Genomic DNA, 16,166 nt, shown 5'->3' on the forward strand with positions numbered 1-16,166 from the left:
CACCAACACCAACAGTGTTACTGCTTAGCATTTCATTTCACCCCAATGTTTTAGTTTACGTATTTGATACATCATCAATGACATGAGCTTGTTTAGTTTGTTTTATGGGTTCATAGCATAGTTGTTGCTGTTGTGTCTGGGATGTTGGTTAAAATAGTTCTGCAGTAAATTACCTTTCTATAATCTTTGGGACGCATATTGTTATGCATGTGCATAACACTAAATGGTGTGCATAGGAACATGGTGATGTCAGCAGTAATTAAGATACCATATTTCCTCAAATAACAGCTGGGTCTGTAATAATGGCCAGGGGGTGTGGTTGACACAAACAAGTTAAGGCCAGGGGAAAAACGAAGGTGAATAAAATCCTGGTGGCTGTCACATTATGTGTATGCCAAATGAGCATTATGTATATTTCCATCGCTTTAATTCAATAAGTGCAAGAATTTAATCCACACTTTGTTGTGTGTTTTTAATTTGAAAAGGACAAGAGGAAGTGCTGCCCTGTTAAAGGGAGCAGATCAAAAGAAGGCTTTGTACTAAAATATAATTATTATAATTATTGAATTATAATTATACTTATCAAACAGAGAGAAAAACGAATGGAGGTCTACCTCTGCTTCAAATAAAACCGTTTTCTAGTTAAAGGTAAATACAGGCCCGGTCTCTATTTGAGGAAATACGTTGTTATGTTGTAATCGTATTTTTATGATTCTGTGTGTCAGGTGAGGCTGTGAAGTTACAATGCAATTCACCGGAGTAAGAGGGGAACAAAAGAGCTGCAGTTTTCATTTCTTTGATGGTGGTTTTCCTCTTTAATTACATTGACATTCCCGGGTTTCATTTTTGCCTTTTGGTTGAGTAAACTTTTTGTTTAAAAATGCCACTTTTAAAAAAAAATTTGCACTACTCCTGCTTATTACCCTGCTTTCTCAAAATTAAAAAAAAAAAATTAAAAAAGTTATTGATGCAACAATATTAACATCACTGGCAAAGGTGGGATTAATTTTACTAACATGTATACTGCTGGGCAGCTCAATCCACTATATCGTTATTGATTAGCTGACTTGTATTATGTACCAACAATCCACATCTACACATAGTATGAGTCCTCTGTTAAAAGGTGTTTTTTTAATTTTGAGTCGGGTGCAAGTTTCCCAGATGAAAAGGTAAACAGCACTAGCTTAAGCAATGGTGTAATGCCCCCTCCAACGGCAACAAAACAAATCACACCCAACCCCCCTTCATTTCCAGTCCAGCCTTCTGTTGCAGGTAAAACAAGTGGATAAAAGCATTGACACAAGAGGCCTAACCCTTCAATACAAGAGCTGCTGTCGTAGGGGACAAATTCAAAACATGCCATCTCTCTAAAAGCACGGTTACAGTGTCACCTGCAGTCGAGCGGAGCATCTGTCACCCCGACACTTTCACGCTTTGAGGCTTTATGACCACATCCATTCCCATGATCTCTCCAAACACATCAAACACAATATGAATTCTGCCTCGCTCCCCTTCCGCGCACAAATGCTTGCTGTCCCAGGTCGCTCCGAGCTCTTTTCATTATCGACCAGGCCATTTGTCTGCCAGGCAGATAAGTCTGCTAGATTAGGATCTGTCAGATGTCAGGTAAAAGCCTTCAAACAGGGCTGTTATTTTCCAGAAGGTCTCGCCAGAAAACAAGGCTGTATTCTGGCGGCGGCAGTAATGCAGTGTCAGAGGGAATGCATGTTGAGTTGGAGGTGATATATCTTAAACACAGGCTGAGGATTTGTCCCTGTGGAACAGAATGTAAAACACAGAGGGTCCCTGCGTCTGTGGAGATGAGTAAAATAAGTTTTTGGATAACAGAAGTGCAACCGTGTCCATCTTTATAAAACTGCTGGCACAACGGGTACCTCTTGGTTCGAAAGCGAAAATGTTCCTGCTTTGCCACGTAATCCTTTTCAACCACATTACAACTGGCACGACATAATCTGCTGTACACAAAGTGAATTTTATTTTTGTTCAAAAGCCAGTACTTGGAGAGCAGAAACAACTAAATTTTGCTATTGTGAATTCTGTGTTTGTTTATTGTCAGCCAACACCTGAGTTTCTAACAAGGCAGATTTGTGAGAGAAAACTTTTTCTGGCACCATTTTTTTTTCTTCTAGACAAGGTTAGGTCCGGTTTACGCAGCATCAAAGGAGTCGGTCGTATGAAAGAAATACAAAATGAAAGCATCACGAAATGTCTTGTCAATGTCAGATGTTTCGCATTAAATATTCAGCAATCTGCCTGTCTGTTTTTCTTTGTTTGATGTTTGGGGGGGTGTAGTAACACATCTGTTTGACATGAATCATATGGAGGAGCACTGGCAGACAGAAGAAGGTGGAATAAGCGCAGGTATTCCCTTAAATTGCAAACATCTCACATTTTTTCTTTACTGCTGTACAGGGTGTGGTGATTCTTAGAAAATGCATCGAAACCTATGCCTTCATCAAAAATGTCACCGCGTTTGATCATTGTGATCGAAGCAAATATTCCGATGTTATACCTAATTGATTTATTTATTCGTTTATTTCTATTTATTAGTCCCTGTGGCGGCGCCCCCTGCAGTCATGGACCATGATTCCTCTCGGGGGGCGAGGCCCCCAAAAGGTAGCTTCCTCCTCACCTCAGATATCGGTGCCCAGCCATGTCTCCTCAGCGACAGCTAGTGTATGTGTGTGGGTGTGTGTGTAAGTTTGTGTGTGTGTGTGTGTCTGTGCGTATGTATTTGTGTATCTCTGTGTATGATTGTGGGGGTGGGAGTTTTGGGTTTGCATGGTGTTTCTTTTCTGTTCATGTTTTGTTTTGTTTTGCTTTTATTTTCTGTGAGGCACTTTTTGCTACTGTAAAACGTATGAAAAGTGCCAAATAATATAAATATTAGTGTATTTGTACAGACAAGTAAAGAGAATCAATGTGTCTCAGGCAAGAACCACTCGCACAAACACTTTGGTTCTTAAGTGACCTGTATGAGTGTGCAGTTTTTTACTAACGGATTGTATATTTTACTACTTTGAAGCAATTTTGAGTTTGAAAATCATATTAAAATCCCCTGTTTACTGTTTCTGTTTATAATATAATTCTTAATGTATTCTTGTTGCCTAACGATATCATCATTACATTTGAATTGGATGTTTTATAACATACTATCAATATGAACATCTAAAACGGCAAAACAGCTTATTTGATATTTGCAGTCATCGATTGCCTTTCTGTGGCCAGACATGTTTTTTTTAAAGCTGTTTTCATATCGAACCACTTCTTCTTTATTTCAGTGAAAGTATGACCCTCAGGTGACATTAACAGCATTTGTTACTTTTCCCATCTCTGCTTCAGCAACTCCTTTATGATTCTCAGAAAGCACAACGTCAATAGGACATAATGGTGATTATATGGTATTAATGGGGCCCTGATTGTGCTAACTTATGATTGTTATATAATTGATGTTTACAGGGGTCATTTACAGTTATCAGAGGTTAGGAGTGCTTGCTGAATCTGATGTGGTACACTGGTACTAGCCTACCGTACGAACAAAAGAAGGAAAAAGATTAGAACAGGATGTTCTTGCGCGAGGCCCACTGAAAGCTGCAGAGGCAGAGTCTGATGTACTGTACACTTGGATACAGCTGAAGTTCATTTATAACACCAGACCCTTGATTTAAAATCCTAAAATGAGTGCATATAATAACCAAAAACAAGAAAAACCATCCATGACAACAAACAAACAAATGACACAATCAAAACACAATGCAAAACATTTAGGGCATTAACTCAAGTACATCAATAATGACCTCTCAGGGAATCATCACCTTATCGTGGTGGAGAGGTTTGTTTGTCCCTGTGAACCTGAGGGCTGTGTTGTCTGGAGCCTAGTGCTCCTGGTAGGGTCTCCCATGGCAAAGTGGTCTAAGGCGAGGGGCCGGACTAAGAATGGTTCACAGACTCAATGGAGAAACAAGGAAGAGGAAGAGACACCCTGCCCGGAGGAAGCGCGGGGCCCCCGCCTGGAGCCAGGCCAAGATGGAGGGCTCGCCGGCGAGCGCCTGGTTGCCGAGTTTGCCACGGAGCCCGGCCGGGCACAGCCCAAAAAGTGACGTGGCACCTCCCTCCTCTCCATTCTGTGGGCCCACCACTTGCAGGAGGAACCACTTGGGTCGGGTGCGCTGCTGCACGGGTGGCAGTGAAGGTGAGGGACCTGGAGAGGCGTGATTGGGAGGAACGGCCTCCCTAATCTATATCCGAGTGGTCAGGGTAGCTGTCCGACTGAAAAAGGAGGCCTTCCGGGATATGCTATCCCAGAAGACTCCGGAGGCAGTTGCAAGGTACCGACAGGCCAGAAGGGCTGCAGCCTCTGCTGTGTCAGAGGCAAAGCAGCGGGTGTGTGAGGAGTTCGGAGAAGTCATGGAGAAGGACTTTCGGGCGGCACCAAGGTGCTTCTGGAAAACCATTCGACATCTCAGGAGGGGGAAACGGGGAACCGTCCAAGCTGTTTCCAGTAAGGACGGGACGCTGGTGACCTCAGCTGATGAGGTAATCGGGCGGTGGAGCACTTTGAGGAACTCCTTAATCCGACTAACAAGCCCTCTTTTGTAGAGGCAGAGCTGGAGGCTGATGGGGAATCATTGTCAATATCCCTGGCGGAAGTCACTGAGGTAGTCAAACAACTCCCCAGTGGCAAAGCCCCAGGGGTTGATGAGATTCGTCCAGAAATGCTGAAAGCTTTGGGTTTGGAGGGGCTGTCTTGGTTGACACCGCTCTTCAACATTGCGTGGAAGTCTGGGACAGTGCCAAGGGAGTGGCAGACCAGGGTGGTGGTTCCTCTTTTTAAAAAGGGGTACCAGAGGGTGTGTGCCAATTACAGGGGTATCTCACTACTCAGCCTCCCTGTTAAAGTCTACTCCAAGGTGCTGGAAAGGAGGGTTCGTCCTATGGTCGAACCTCAGATTGAAGAGGAACAATGTGGATTTCGTCCTGGACGTGGAACAACGGGCCAGCTCTTCATTCTCGCAAGGATCCTGGAGGGGGCCTGGGAGTATACTCATCCAGTCTATGTGTTTTGTGGATCTGGAGAAGGCATATGACCAGGTCCCTCGGGAGATACTGTGGGAGGTGCTGCGGGAGTATGGGGTGAGGGGGTCACTTCTGTGGGCCATCCAATCTCTGTACACCCAAAGCGAGAGCTGTGTCCGGATCCTCGGCAGATTCGTTCCCGGTGGGGGTTGGCCTCCGCCAGGGGTGCACTTTGTCACCATTCCTGTTCGTGATTTTAATCAACAGGATATCGAGGCGTAGTCGTGGTGGGGAGGGGTTGCAGTTCAGTGGGCTGAGAATCTCGTCTCTGCTTTTTGCAGATGATGTGGTCCTGATGGCATCGTCGGTCAGTGACCTTCAGCACTCACTGGATCGGTTCGCAGCCGAGTGTGAAACGGCCGGTATGAGGATCAGCACCTCTAAATCTGAGGCCATGGCTCTCAGCAGGAAACCGGTGGATTGAAAGCTCACCTATGGTCATGAAAGCTGGGTCTTGACCGAAATAACGAGGTCGCGGGTACAAGCGGCCGAAATGGGTTTTCTCAGGAGGGTGGCTGGAGTCTCCCTAAAAGATAGGGTGAGCCACTGCTGCTTTGCGTTGAAAGGAGCCTGTTGAGGTGGTTCAGGCATCTAGTAAGGATGCCCCCTGGGCGCCTCCCTAGGGAGGTGTTCCAGGCATGTCCAGATGGGAGGAGGCCTCGGGGAAGACCCAGGACTAGGTGGAGAGATTATATCTCCACACTGGCTCGGGAACGCCTCGGGATCCCCCAGTTAGAGATGGTTAATGTGGCCTGGGAAAGGGAAGTTTGGGGTCCCCTGCTAAAGCTGCTGCCCCCGCGACCCGACCCCGGATAAGCGGATGAAGATGAGATGAGATGAGACATCAATAATGAGTAGTTGGTGTCAAGATTACTGTTCTTCTGTTTTAACCAGGACTTGGAGTGTTGTAGATGTTGTATAAAAGACTTAATTAAGAGGAGAGATATTCTTTGATATTTTAATTCCACAAACAATTCATTTTGAAGCTCACAGCCTTAAAAGTTCTTATCTGTCTACCGGGAAGACATTACTGCACAAAGAGGAGATACAGCATACAGCTCCACTTTCCAGCTACATCTACGCTACACCTACAGACATATCACATACATATGGTGAAATACAGCACAACATTGTTTGAGCACTATATATCTGAAGGTTGTGTACTGAACGTGACAGGCTGAAGGACAAATCCAAGCTCCTCTCACACCTCTATAACTGGAAGTAAAGAATATGCTGCTGCCGTGTTGCTGCTCGGATTGAAGTTGCGGAGTGTTTTTTTTTAAAAACATAGAACTGAAGCTCTTAGGCTGTTTCTCACTCTGAGTGCCGTAAAACATGCTTGTTTAAAGGCCACCATCTTATTTAACCTTACCTCGGTGCTTCACTCAGCAGAGGGGAGGTCAGAGAGTGATGGACAGGGGTGAAAGGTCGTGCTGACTGGCTCTTCTTCCCGCTTTGCCGTGCTTTATTCGCATCTGACCAGCTGCTTCCTGCAAGCAGAGGCCACCTGAATGCAGCAGAGGCACAGTTATCTTAGCGTTTTAGAACATAAGCGCATATGGAAGTTATTTTTGGCCATAGGTTCTTATTTTACTGTATAGCTTAGCTTGCATGTTAGTTTGACTAGAGTGAAAGATCTGGATGTTTTGAAAGCTGATGCACATACTAATGGCTTAAATATGAACCAAGCTGTTCATTAATCTTACTCATTGTATGTATGATCATTTTCGTACAAGATGAAAAACAACACTTAATTTAATTTCTGCAAAATTAATATTTAATCATGTGAGTCAAATCTCCAATGTAAATGAATACTAAACATTGAATGAATAAATGCATTAATAAAATGTGTGTAAAAGGTTTGCGAGGTGTGTTTGATGTTGATGCTGACACCCCTTGGTACAGACTAAAAACTCAGCAGAATAAGTGAGACTCTTCATGAAGAGGAACAGATATGGGATCATTCCTCCAAGTATCTAATTAATTGATTATTTTTGTCACTCGAGGTCAGTGCAACAAGGTGTGACACTGAAATATTATGTCATTATGTTGTTTAATTATTTACTCATTTACGCACCCAGCAGATAGAGCAGCATTCATTTGGGGTTGTGTTTCTAGCCACCTGAAGAATGTAAATCATTCTCCTTTTTTCGTCCACCAAAGGTAAATATTTGGCCCTGTAGCTGCTAAATGCTCCACTATGTTCACCAGGTAGTCCCTAACTTTGCCTTTCTGCCATTTGAAGTTGGCCTGGCAGCAAACATTGGGCTTGTCAGAGCCTTTCTGCAAAAAAAACAAAAACAAAACAGCAGCTTGATGGTGCTGGAAACAGGGTTGATGACATTTCAGACCGCCAAACCAAAATGCTCCGTAGAGCTGAGGAAAACAGAAGAGTGGTCATTTTCTGTGTTTATCAATAGGAGCAAGGATTTTTATTTACTTGACACATTTGTAAAAGGACCCGACCAATATGGGACTTTTTAAAACCAATGACGATTTTGATTTCACAGATTACCGATATGGCGTCCGATATAGAGAATTTTTAAGCTGGTATGGAAATAAACCTGTTCTATGGGGATTGTGCAAATATGGCTCACAAAAGGTACTCAGAAGGCTGCTTTCTTAAACAAATATGTTTTATTAAAGAATATTTAACATTAATTTACATTTATATACAGTATATATATATATATATATATATATATATATATATATATATACACAATGTTTTATATTTTCAACCAATTCTAGAAATGCACACTAGAAATGATAACTTAATAAAGATCATGTAGATAATGTATGTTCAGAATCAGTCAAGTGTTGACCACACTCTGCTGGACAAACTACGTGATGACACTATTTCTAAATCATCCCAAGCATCGTTTACTGCATTATATCATATAGATATGTCTGTGATAGGTCAATATCAGCCAATAATATCAACCGACTGATATATCGGCCTGGCTCGAATTGGTACGATAAAAATATTGATTAAGGAAGCTTTAAGTGGTGTTAAAAGTAAAAAACTGCTGTGCTGTTGTTGCCTCACCCTTCTGAATCACTGTCGGAGTCAGAGGAGAAACTGGGAGGTTGTGGCTCTGATCTCAGCTGCTCCTTCCTGCTAATGTGCTGCCTCTTCTCCTCCTCCTGCTGCTCCTCTTTCTGCAGGAGGTGGTAGTAGCTCTGGCCCCGCTTAATTGCTGATGCCAAACGCCTGCAAAGCAGAGACGCAAGTGGGGCTCGTAAATTCAGAGCATCACGAGCGTGCATCACTGATGATATATGTTCATTTTCCAACAATGTAAACGACAGAAAAAAACAAAACCACAAATGGTAAGCCCGCTCATTTATCTCCCGTCTTCTCCTGCAAAAACCATCAAAGCCGATGAGTTACGGTCAAAAGTGCTTGTGTGTCATCACAATAATCCCTCACAACACACACACACACACACACACACACACACACACACACACACACACACACACACACACACACACACACACACACACACACACACACACACACACACACACACACACACACACACACACACACACACACACACACACACACACACACACACACACAGTAAATCATCCAAATCAGAGCACACCAAAGCAGCAGGCAGGCACAAATGACACCTAACTAAAGCATTATGGGAGAAACGTGTTACGTCTGGCCAGATTAATGACTTAATTATGGGGGTTTAGCTTCCAACCATAACCTTTCCTCAAATACTGTTTGCTTGTTTTTCTCATACTGCACGCGTGATTACCTTTGCATTAATGCTGTAGTGGAAAATTAAAAGCCGCTGCTTAGAAGCAACAGTCTAGGTGACTTTGCCAGTAGACCAGTCAAGGTAACACACCTCAGTTTGCCTTCTTGTGAGTAGGCTGAGAAAAGCAGGTCAAAGTGCATGCTGTGCAAGGTGGCGTATGATCCTTTGTTGTTGGAATATTAAAAGCTTGCGTGTGCTTTAAAATGAAATAAAGGGTGTATGTATTTCTGCCATCATCCATTCAACCGCCGTCTGCTGTAACCCTCGAACAGAGCTGTATAGGGCACCACCACTGAACTTGCAGCCAATTTGTTCCAGTGCCACTTGTGGTACTGCAACAAGACGAGACGCACGTGAAACTTTTTACAGGACACCCCGAACTGTAATGGTCAATTATTACTCTTAGTACTATCAATTTTTCACCCATGAAATTTTAGAATTGTAAAACTTTCCCGGGCGACACGGTGGAGTGGTGTTTAGCACTGTCCCCTCACAGCAAGAGGGTTCCTGTTCGAATCCCGGCTGGGGCCTTTCTGCGTGGAGTTTGCATGTTCTCCCCGTGTCTGCGTGGGTTTTCTCCGGGTTCTCCGGTTTCCTTCCACAATCCAAAAGACATGCACGTGTTAGGTTAATGATGACTCTAAATTGCCCGTAGGTGTGAATGGTTGTCTGTCTCTGTTTGTCTCTATGTGCCCTGTGATAATCTGGCGTCCTGTCCAGGGTGCACTCCGCCCGATGTCAGCTGGGATCGCCTAAGCCCTCCCGCGACCCCGATAGGGACAAGTGGTTGAATATGGATGGATGGATATTTTCCCAATGTGCATGTGCAGTGGGCCAAATATCGGCTCAGCCAGAGGAAGACTCTGGCTAAAGCACAGTTTGGCAGGTACTTGACCAGCCGACTTTGCCAAGACTTAATTGGCTGTTGAATCAGGTGACGTGTTACGTTCTAAAACCAGCTGCTGGCGAGTTGACAAGCTGAGTCGCAGGCAACAACGTCAGCCAGAGTCCAGACAAGACGGGTCACAGACTGCAACTTTCACCTGCCCCCATCTAAAACAGTTTCGTAGAGTTGCGAATCTTTGGTCTGAACTGGGCTTAAGAGTCCAAAAACACATAAGCTCAAGCAAGCCTGAAAAGCATTTTCAGAGTATATGTCCAAATGAGCAACTTCTTGTAATACTCCACATACTCAAACATCTGCTAATGTTTTTTGAGGAGGTAAATGAACCCCCAGGTTTTTCTGGCATCATTTAGGTAGACCAGTTGTCCAGAGCAACTCATAGCAAGTACACCAAGAAGTAGCTTTAATTTCCTGATTATAAACATGACAAGAAACCAACAAGAAGAGTGAGAGTCAGAGCCACAGTGACCTTATAACATTCTTAGATTTTTTGCAACGAGGAAGCCAGAAAAACAAAGGCACAAACGCCTGCATATGTTCCAACCCTCTGCTGCTCCACTTCTTATTTGTTATCAAGCGAGCAGCTGGCTGGTAATATTTCGCCCACAAGTAGAGCCAAGCACTTCAGCCTAGGAGGGGGGCACAGAGCACTTGTGTTCCAGCATGCTAATTTGGCTCTGTTCGGTGATACACAGAGTGCACCAGTTTAGCTTGGAGGCATGTCTGTTCTATTTGCATACCACCACACCCCTGATATTACTTATTAATCTTCAGATGTGACATCTAAGTCCAAAATGCAGCAGTCTTAATTAAAGTGTGTTTCTATCAGCATCGCTAATGACTCGTAGCTTCAAATGTGCAGAAAGTTTTTCCCTGGAGTGGCTGCCTGCTGCCAAGAGTGTGGGAGGTAGCTCAGTGACCTTGCCTCAGACTTGACTAATTTTGTTAGCTCTTTGTGCTAAAGTGACTCTTTCACTTTAGTTCAGCTATTTAATAGACTAATATCTTCTTACTAGCAGGCAAGTGGGTGTCTTTCTGCTTTTGTTTGATGCACCACATGCACAAAGGTTTGTGACAACAGCCCCAGTGGTGTGCCAATGTAACATGAAAGTTGAACAATAATATGCCGAAGGGAGAGCAGGGGAGGAGAGAGAAAGAAGCAGACAGAAGAAAGCTGCAGTCAATGACAGGCTGCAGCATTTGGTGTGACAAGAAAATAAAAAGGCTTTGAGAAGAAGCAATGTATCATCAATATGTAAACACACAATGAAACTTTTGTGTTTGAAAAACCAAAGAAGCTCTGAAGTGAAACACAATTATGCCTTTTCTCATCACCGCCGCATGTCCTTCTAGTCAATAATAAGTTATTCTTCTTTGTGAGAGCCTAACATGACCACAAATCAGAGCCGCCTTGAAAAGCTCATTACCCATGACAATGCTTAAAAGAGCGGCTTGATTGGTGGTTAAAAATTGATTGCAATGAAAAAAGAAAAGTAGACATTTGTGCATTGGGCGAGGGTGGCGGTAGTCGAGGGGGACAGTTTTTTAACAGATCATGGGAGCCCTCGGGTGGCAGCTTGTTGCCAGGCAACAAAAGCAATAGGGTTTGTGGTAGGTGAGGAATCTTTACAATGATTAGACCAACTAAGATGTTGTGGCTCAATCGGCTCTCACATCATCATAAATTTCCACATGTGAATTTCAGTTAGTTACAATTTAAGGGACAGTTTTTATTTTTTAAAGTTGGGTTTTACAGTATTTGGTACTTATTGTATCCATAGACAGTGTATTAGTTGCAGTAGAGGACAGGCATGGAAGCTAAGCAATGTACCGCTGTGGATGAAGGCAGCAGCTAAACATACTTTAGCCACCTAAAAAAAAAAGGGGTACACAGGGTAAACTGAAGCCGTTATCTATGCTCTTGTGAAAGCCACTAGACTCCATTGACAAAAACAGTAATTTTGCATCGAACAACACAGGAGTTTTTAGTTAACAGTTGCGTGCTTGATGGTTTTGTTATTTCCTAACCCTTTCAATTCATCAAAGTCACATAATAACACAAACAAGTTGACCGATAGAAGCAGTGGTAGACCAGCTACTCCCATGATCAGTGAGGTAAAATGACTGTTTTTATCACTGAGTCTGGTTGCTTTGATGAGGGCATAGTTACAGGCTTAAATTCCCCCGTATAAATGTAAACAGGCTTTCTGACAGCAAGGTAAAGTGGTGAGAATATTTTAAATATAGCATACATTTAAACTGATAATGTTTTTTAGGCGGGTCTATTTTAGATGGCAAAAAAACATTTACCTGCTGCCCCCATCCACAGCAGGCTTCCATAGCTTCCATGTCGGGACTCTCTCAAACTGGGGGCGTGCCGACTGCAATCTACTGTCGTACTGGATAAGAAACGATTACAACCACACCTCATAAAATCAGAACTACCCCTTTAAAGCCTTTAGCATGGGGCAATTTGTAGGGTAGGATACACAAGAGATTGCACCACAACGTAAACAACAATCAGCAGGAGAATGTGAAGTCTTTGGAAGTATTATCTGTCAGCTACGACGTGATGAGAAACAGGTCTTGCAGTAGCGTTGGCAGGACAGCGTGGGATGTTTCATGTCAGCGTCGCCAGGGACAAATGGCAGATCTCAACAATGCAAGCTGGCACAGTCATACATGACGGAGCACCACGGGCGAGGGTAAGAGCCACAACACGGATAAGGGGTTGTAATGTCTACTAAGACAAACAATACAGGAAATCCAAAACTAAACTGGACCGTCATGGTATCTGCACACCAAATAATGTGATAAATACATTATTTGTGTATATTGTCATCCTATTTTTCTGATATTTTTGCACTTTTATCTGAGAATTGTGATCTTTGATTCTGAACTCTCTAATCAAAGAGCTCCGATGTTTTTTTCCACACTAGTCTTACATAATCCTCTTGACATGAATTGAATTAATGAAGATCCTGACAAGTGACATTTTTTTTCACTTGTCAGGATACATTATTTTCTATCTCTGGATGTCGCAACGTGTTATTACACGTACAGTACCAACTCTTAGAAATAAGAAAAAAGGAAAAAAGTTGTGTTCAAATCATCCAGTTTACAAAACTTTGTTTGCAGTCAATTTTTCATCATAGTTATTTAAGTATTATTTTTGCTTTCCCAGAGATAAATATACCATGTGTACCTTGTATTTGAGTAGTACTGATGTCCTGACAGATAATAAATATCTTCTGGAAAACTAGACCGAACAGCTCACCTTTGACTATTTTAGTCATGACTATGTCTGTGGTGAGAAGAGATAATGCTGATAATCAGATGGTACATACTGTATGTCCATTAAGACGTCCACTACAAAATTACTTTAAATGGACTGGCACCTCTGTATTTATCTGAACTTCTAAACCAGGGGTGCCCAATTCTGGTCCTGGAGGGCGACTGTCCTGCATGTTTTGGGTTTCTCTCTGCTCTTACTCACCTGATTCTAAAGATGTGCTCATTGCCAAGCAGCTGAAGCTTGTCACAGGTTTGTAAATCATTAGATTCAGGTGTGTAAGAGCAGGGAGAAACCTAAAACATGCAGGACAGTGGCCCTCCAGGAGCAGAATTGGGCACCCCTGTTCTAAACTGTCACACTCCAGTCAGAGCACTGAGGTCGACAAATCAACTGCTGCTGGAAGTCCCCAGGACCAGACTAAAAACCAGAGGTGACCGAGCCTTTGGGCGGCTGCCCCTAGGCTCTGGAACAGCCTGCCCTGGCATATAAGATCAGCCCAGACCCTAGAGGCTTTTAAGTCCTTATTGAAGACCCACCTGATCTCCATGGCTTTCAACTCAGAAAGAGCAAGACATCCGTCTACTGTATTTATGTGCATTTTCCTTATTGTATTGTTTCCTGAGCTGTACAGCACTTTGGTCGACCATTGTCCCTTTAAAACAAGCTCTATAAATAATAATAATAATAAAAATAGATAAAGTTTGAGTTGAGTTGAGAAAAACACACCACTTATGTCAAATGTTTCCACCTAACCGCCTGAGCTGAAAAACAAAAGCAGGCTTACATTAAGTGAATATGTTTGCTCTGGTAGAGAAGCAGCATGTGAGCTGACAGAGAATGGGCTGCCATTTGGCCTAAACGGCATCACAGCCCCAAATCATTACTACTGTATTCACTTGCAGCTACAATTCATCTGGGGGTTAGTATCTCCTGCGAAAATGGCAACCTTTCCCCATAACACCTGCATGAATAATTCAACACTCTGGGCTCTATCAGAAGCTGTCAGAAATGTCAGCAGGTTGGAAGTACCCTTGGCTGCCCCCGGAGGATGTTGTCTCTACATCCTGTGGTGGGGTTAGGGGGTAGCACACACACACAAACACACACACTAGACCAAATGCCATAGCTTTTTCAGTGCCAGGACTCCACCGCCTGCAGGACACAGAAGCACTGAAAGCTGAGCATACCTGCAGTGAGCACTGTTGCAGATTTCTCTTTTTATTTATTTATTGTGTTATTGTTAAGTGGGACTTTTTCCATTAATAGCTGCTGCTATTGCAGCCCTCATCTGTTTGAGAAAAAGCAGCTAGACACCTAATATTTATATCAACAGAGGGGATTCATTTGTTACATATTTGCTAAACACCAACAGATGTAACTCTCACCTGGCGTGGCCCAGATGCTTCCTCAGGGAAACGATATCTGCTCGTTTTCCAGCCTGCATGCCGCAAACTGGCAAAGTCTGAAAGGGAAGTGCGTAAAAACAAAGACATAAAAAACCAAAGGACAAGCAGCTATTATCCTTTTGTCTACTGAGTAGCTCTGGAGCTCAGAGCACTTTTTCACCCATGAAAGACTCTGTCGCATCCCCATGTGACCTCTGCAGAGGCAAATTGGGCAGCAGGCCAAGAAAAAAGATTGTGTCTCTAATATGACATCGTTTATGGAAATGACAGATAATCAGGCATTAATCTCTACATAATTAACTGCAATGAGTAAAAAAAACCTCCTTGTGCAAGATAAACTGATATTTTCTGCCATATAAATTAGATAACAGGGTGTGAGAGGAGTATGAATGTGGGCACAATTATTAACAGTCACACCTTACTTCCTCCTGTGGAATCTGAAAGGTTGCTGTATTGATTGGTCGACTATATTTGGTGGGTCATCTATAGTTACCTATGAATAGATCATTAGAGGAAAGGCAAAGGGTCATTAGTTTGGACTGGATATTGATGAAGATTTTCTATCTTCAGATTTTTCATTTCGCATTAGTGAGGAATCTAGAAAACACATTAAATCCAAGGGATAATGCATGTTAAAGTGAGAATGCTTATATAGAGGCATTGCATTTAATGATACACATGCTTAAAACCTAAAGGACATCAGTATGAACTCAGCTTAAAAATAAATATCCATATCAAAATTATAAAATACAACAACCAAAAAGTGATTGTCCACTAATGGCTTAGCTACCTTAACTAGGTCTTGACTAATGCTCTAACTGCAATAGTCAGCATGTCCTGCTAACTAGCTTACTCCCTTAAGTCGTAACTGACTATTATTTATTTTACTAAAAAAAAAAAAAACTTTCTTTTACTAAGAACCTAACGTGATATATAAGATGCTGTCAGACAGGATGATTTCCAACCTTAAAGCTTGGGGGGAAAGAGGTAGAACTGCATGTAAATGGTTAAGTTCCAGAGAGTAAATGTGGAATGGTTGGTGATTAATGCGGTTAAAAGTGCTACTCCGCTCACTCACTCATGACATTTTTTAGATTCATGGGGAAGCTACAAATGAACTGGACAAGTACTAAACTGAGCTCGGGTCTTCGAGCTGCCACAGCCAAAGAAGAGAAGAAGGTGCCGGGGAGCACGGAAATGCCACAGTCGTCATATTTCACTGCGAGGCCTCTCTCTGAGCGGTCCTGCCTCTGCTTCGGCCCCTGCTCCACCCCGCTGTCTCTGTTCATCTTCCTCCTCGCCCTGCTTCTCCTCATCATCCCCCTTGTCCCCAACACACTTCTGCTGATGGATGAGCTCATTTGCTGCAAATCTCTTTCGAGTCAAACCGGGACACTGTTGTTGCCTTTCTGCTACTTCAGTGGACACAGAGAATATAGAGACCTCAGCATTTGAATGCACACACAAAATACATGTTCCAATTTATACATGTACTGGATAAAAAAACTCATTATTTTAGAAGTTGTCTATAAAGTGGTCTGTGTATTTCCATCCCAACGACGTAAGTATTGCATTTGTCTTAACAGCACTACAGAGAGCTGAATCAAAAGCGCTGTAGATGCGATAACACAGAACAGGAAACTGCAGAAGATGAGATTGCCTTGTTTTCCCTCTTTGGTGATTTA

General features: G+C 42.9%; 1 protein-coding gene across 1 annotated transcript in view; it reads right to left on the reverse strand.

The window, feature by feature from the left end:
• The window catches only part of LOC310945908 (coiled-coil domain-containing protein 60-like), a gene marked incomplete at both ends in the record, with an annotated part of 34,135 nt that extends 18,338 nt beyond the window's left edge, over window positions 1-15,797 (reverse strand). Inside the window, 4 exons of the mRNA XM_083912169.1 lie at window positions 6,470-6,604; window positions 8,147-8,311; window positions 14,461-14,537; window positions 15,612-15,797. Of these exons, the coding sequence (XP_083768295.1) occupies window positions 6,470-6,604; window positions 8,147-8,311; window positions 14,461-14,537; window positions 15,612-15,797 (563 nt within the window). The remainder of the gene's footprint in view (window positions 1-6,469; window positions 6,605-8,146; window positions 8,312-14,460; window positions 14,538-15,611) is intronic.
• Between the last annotated feature and the right edge of the window lie 369 nt (window positions 15,798-16,166).

The sequence above is a fragment of the Echiichthys vipera genome (assembly GCF_963691815.1).
Source record: "Echiichthys vipera genome assembly, chromosome: 4".
Taxonomy (NCBI): Eukaryota; Metazoa; Chordata; class Actinopteri; order Perciformes; family Trachinidae; genus Echiichthys; species Echiichthys vipera.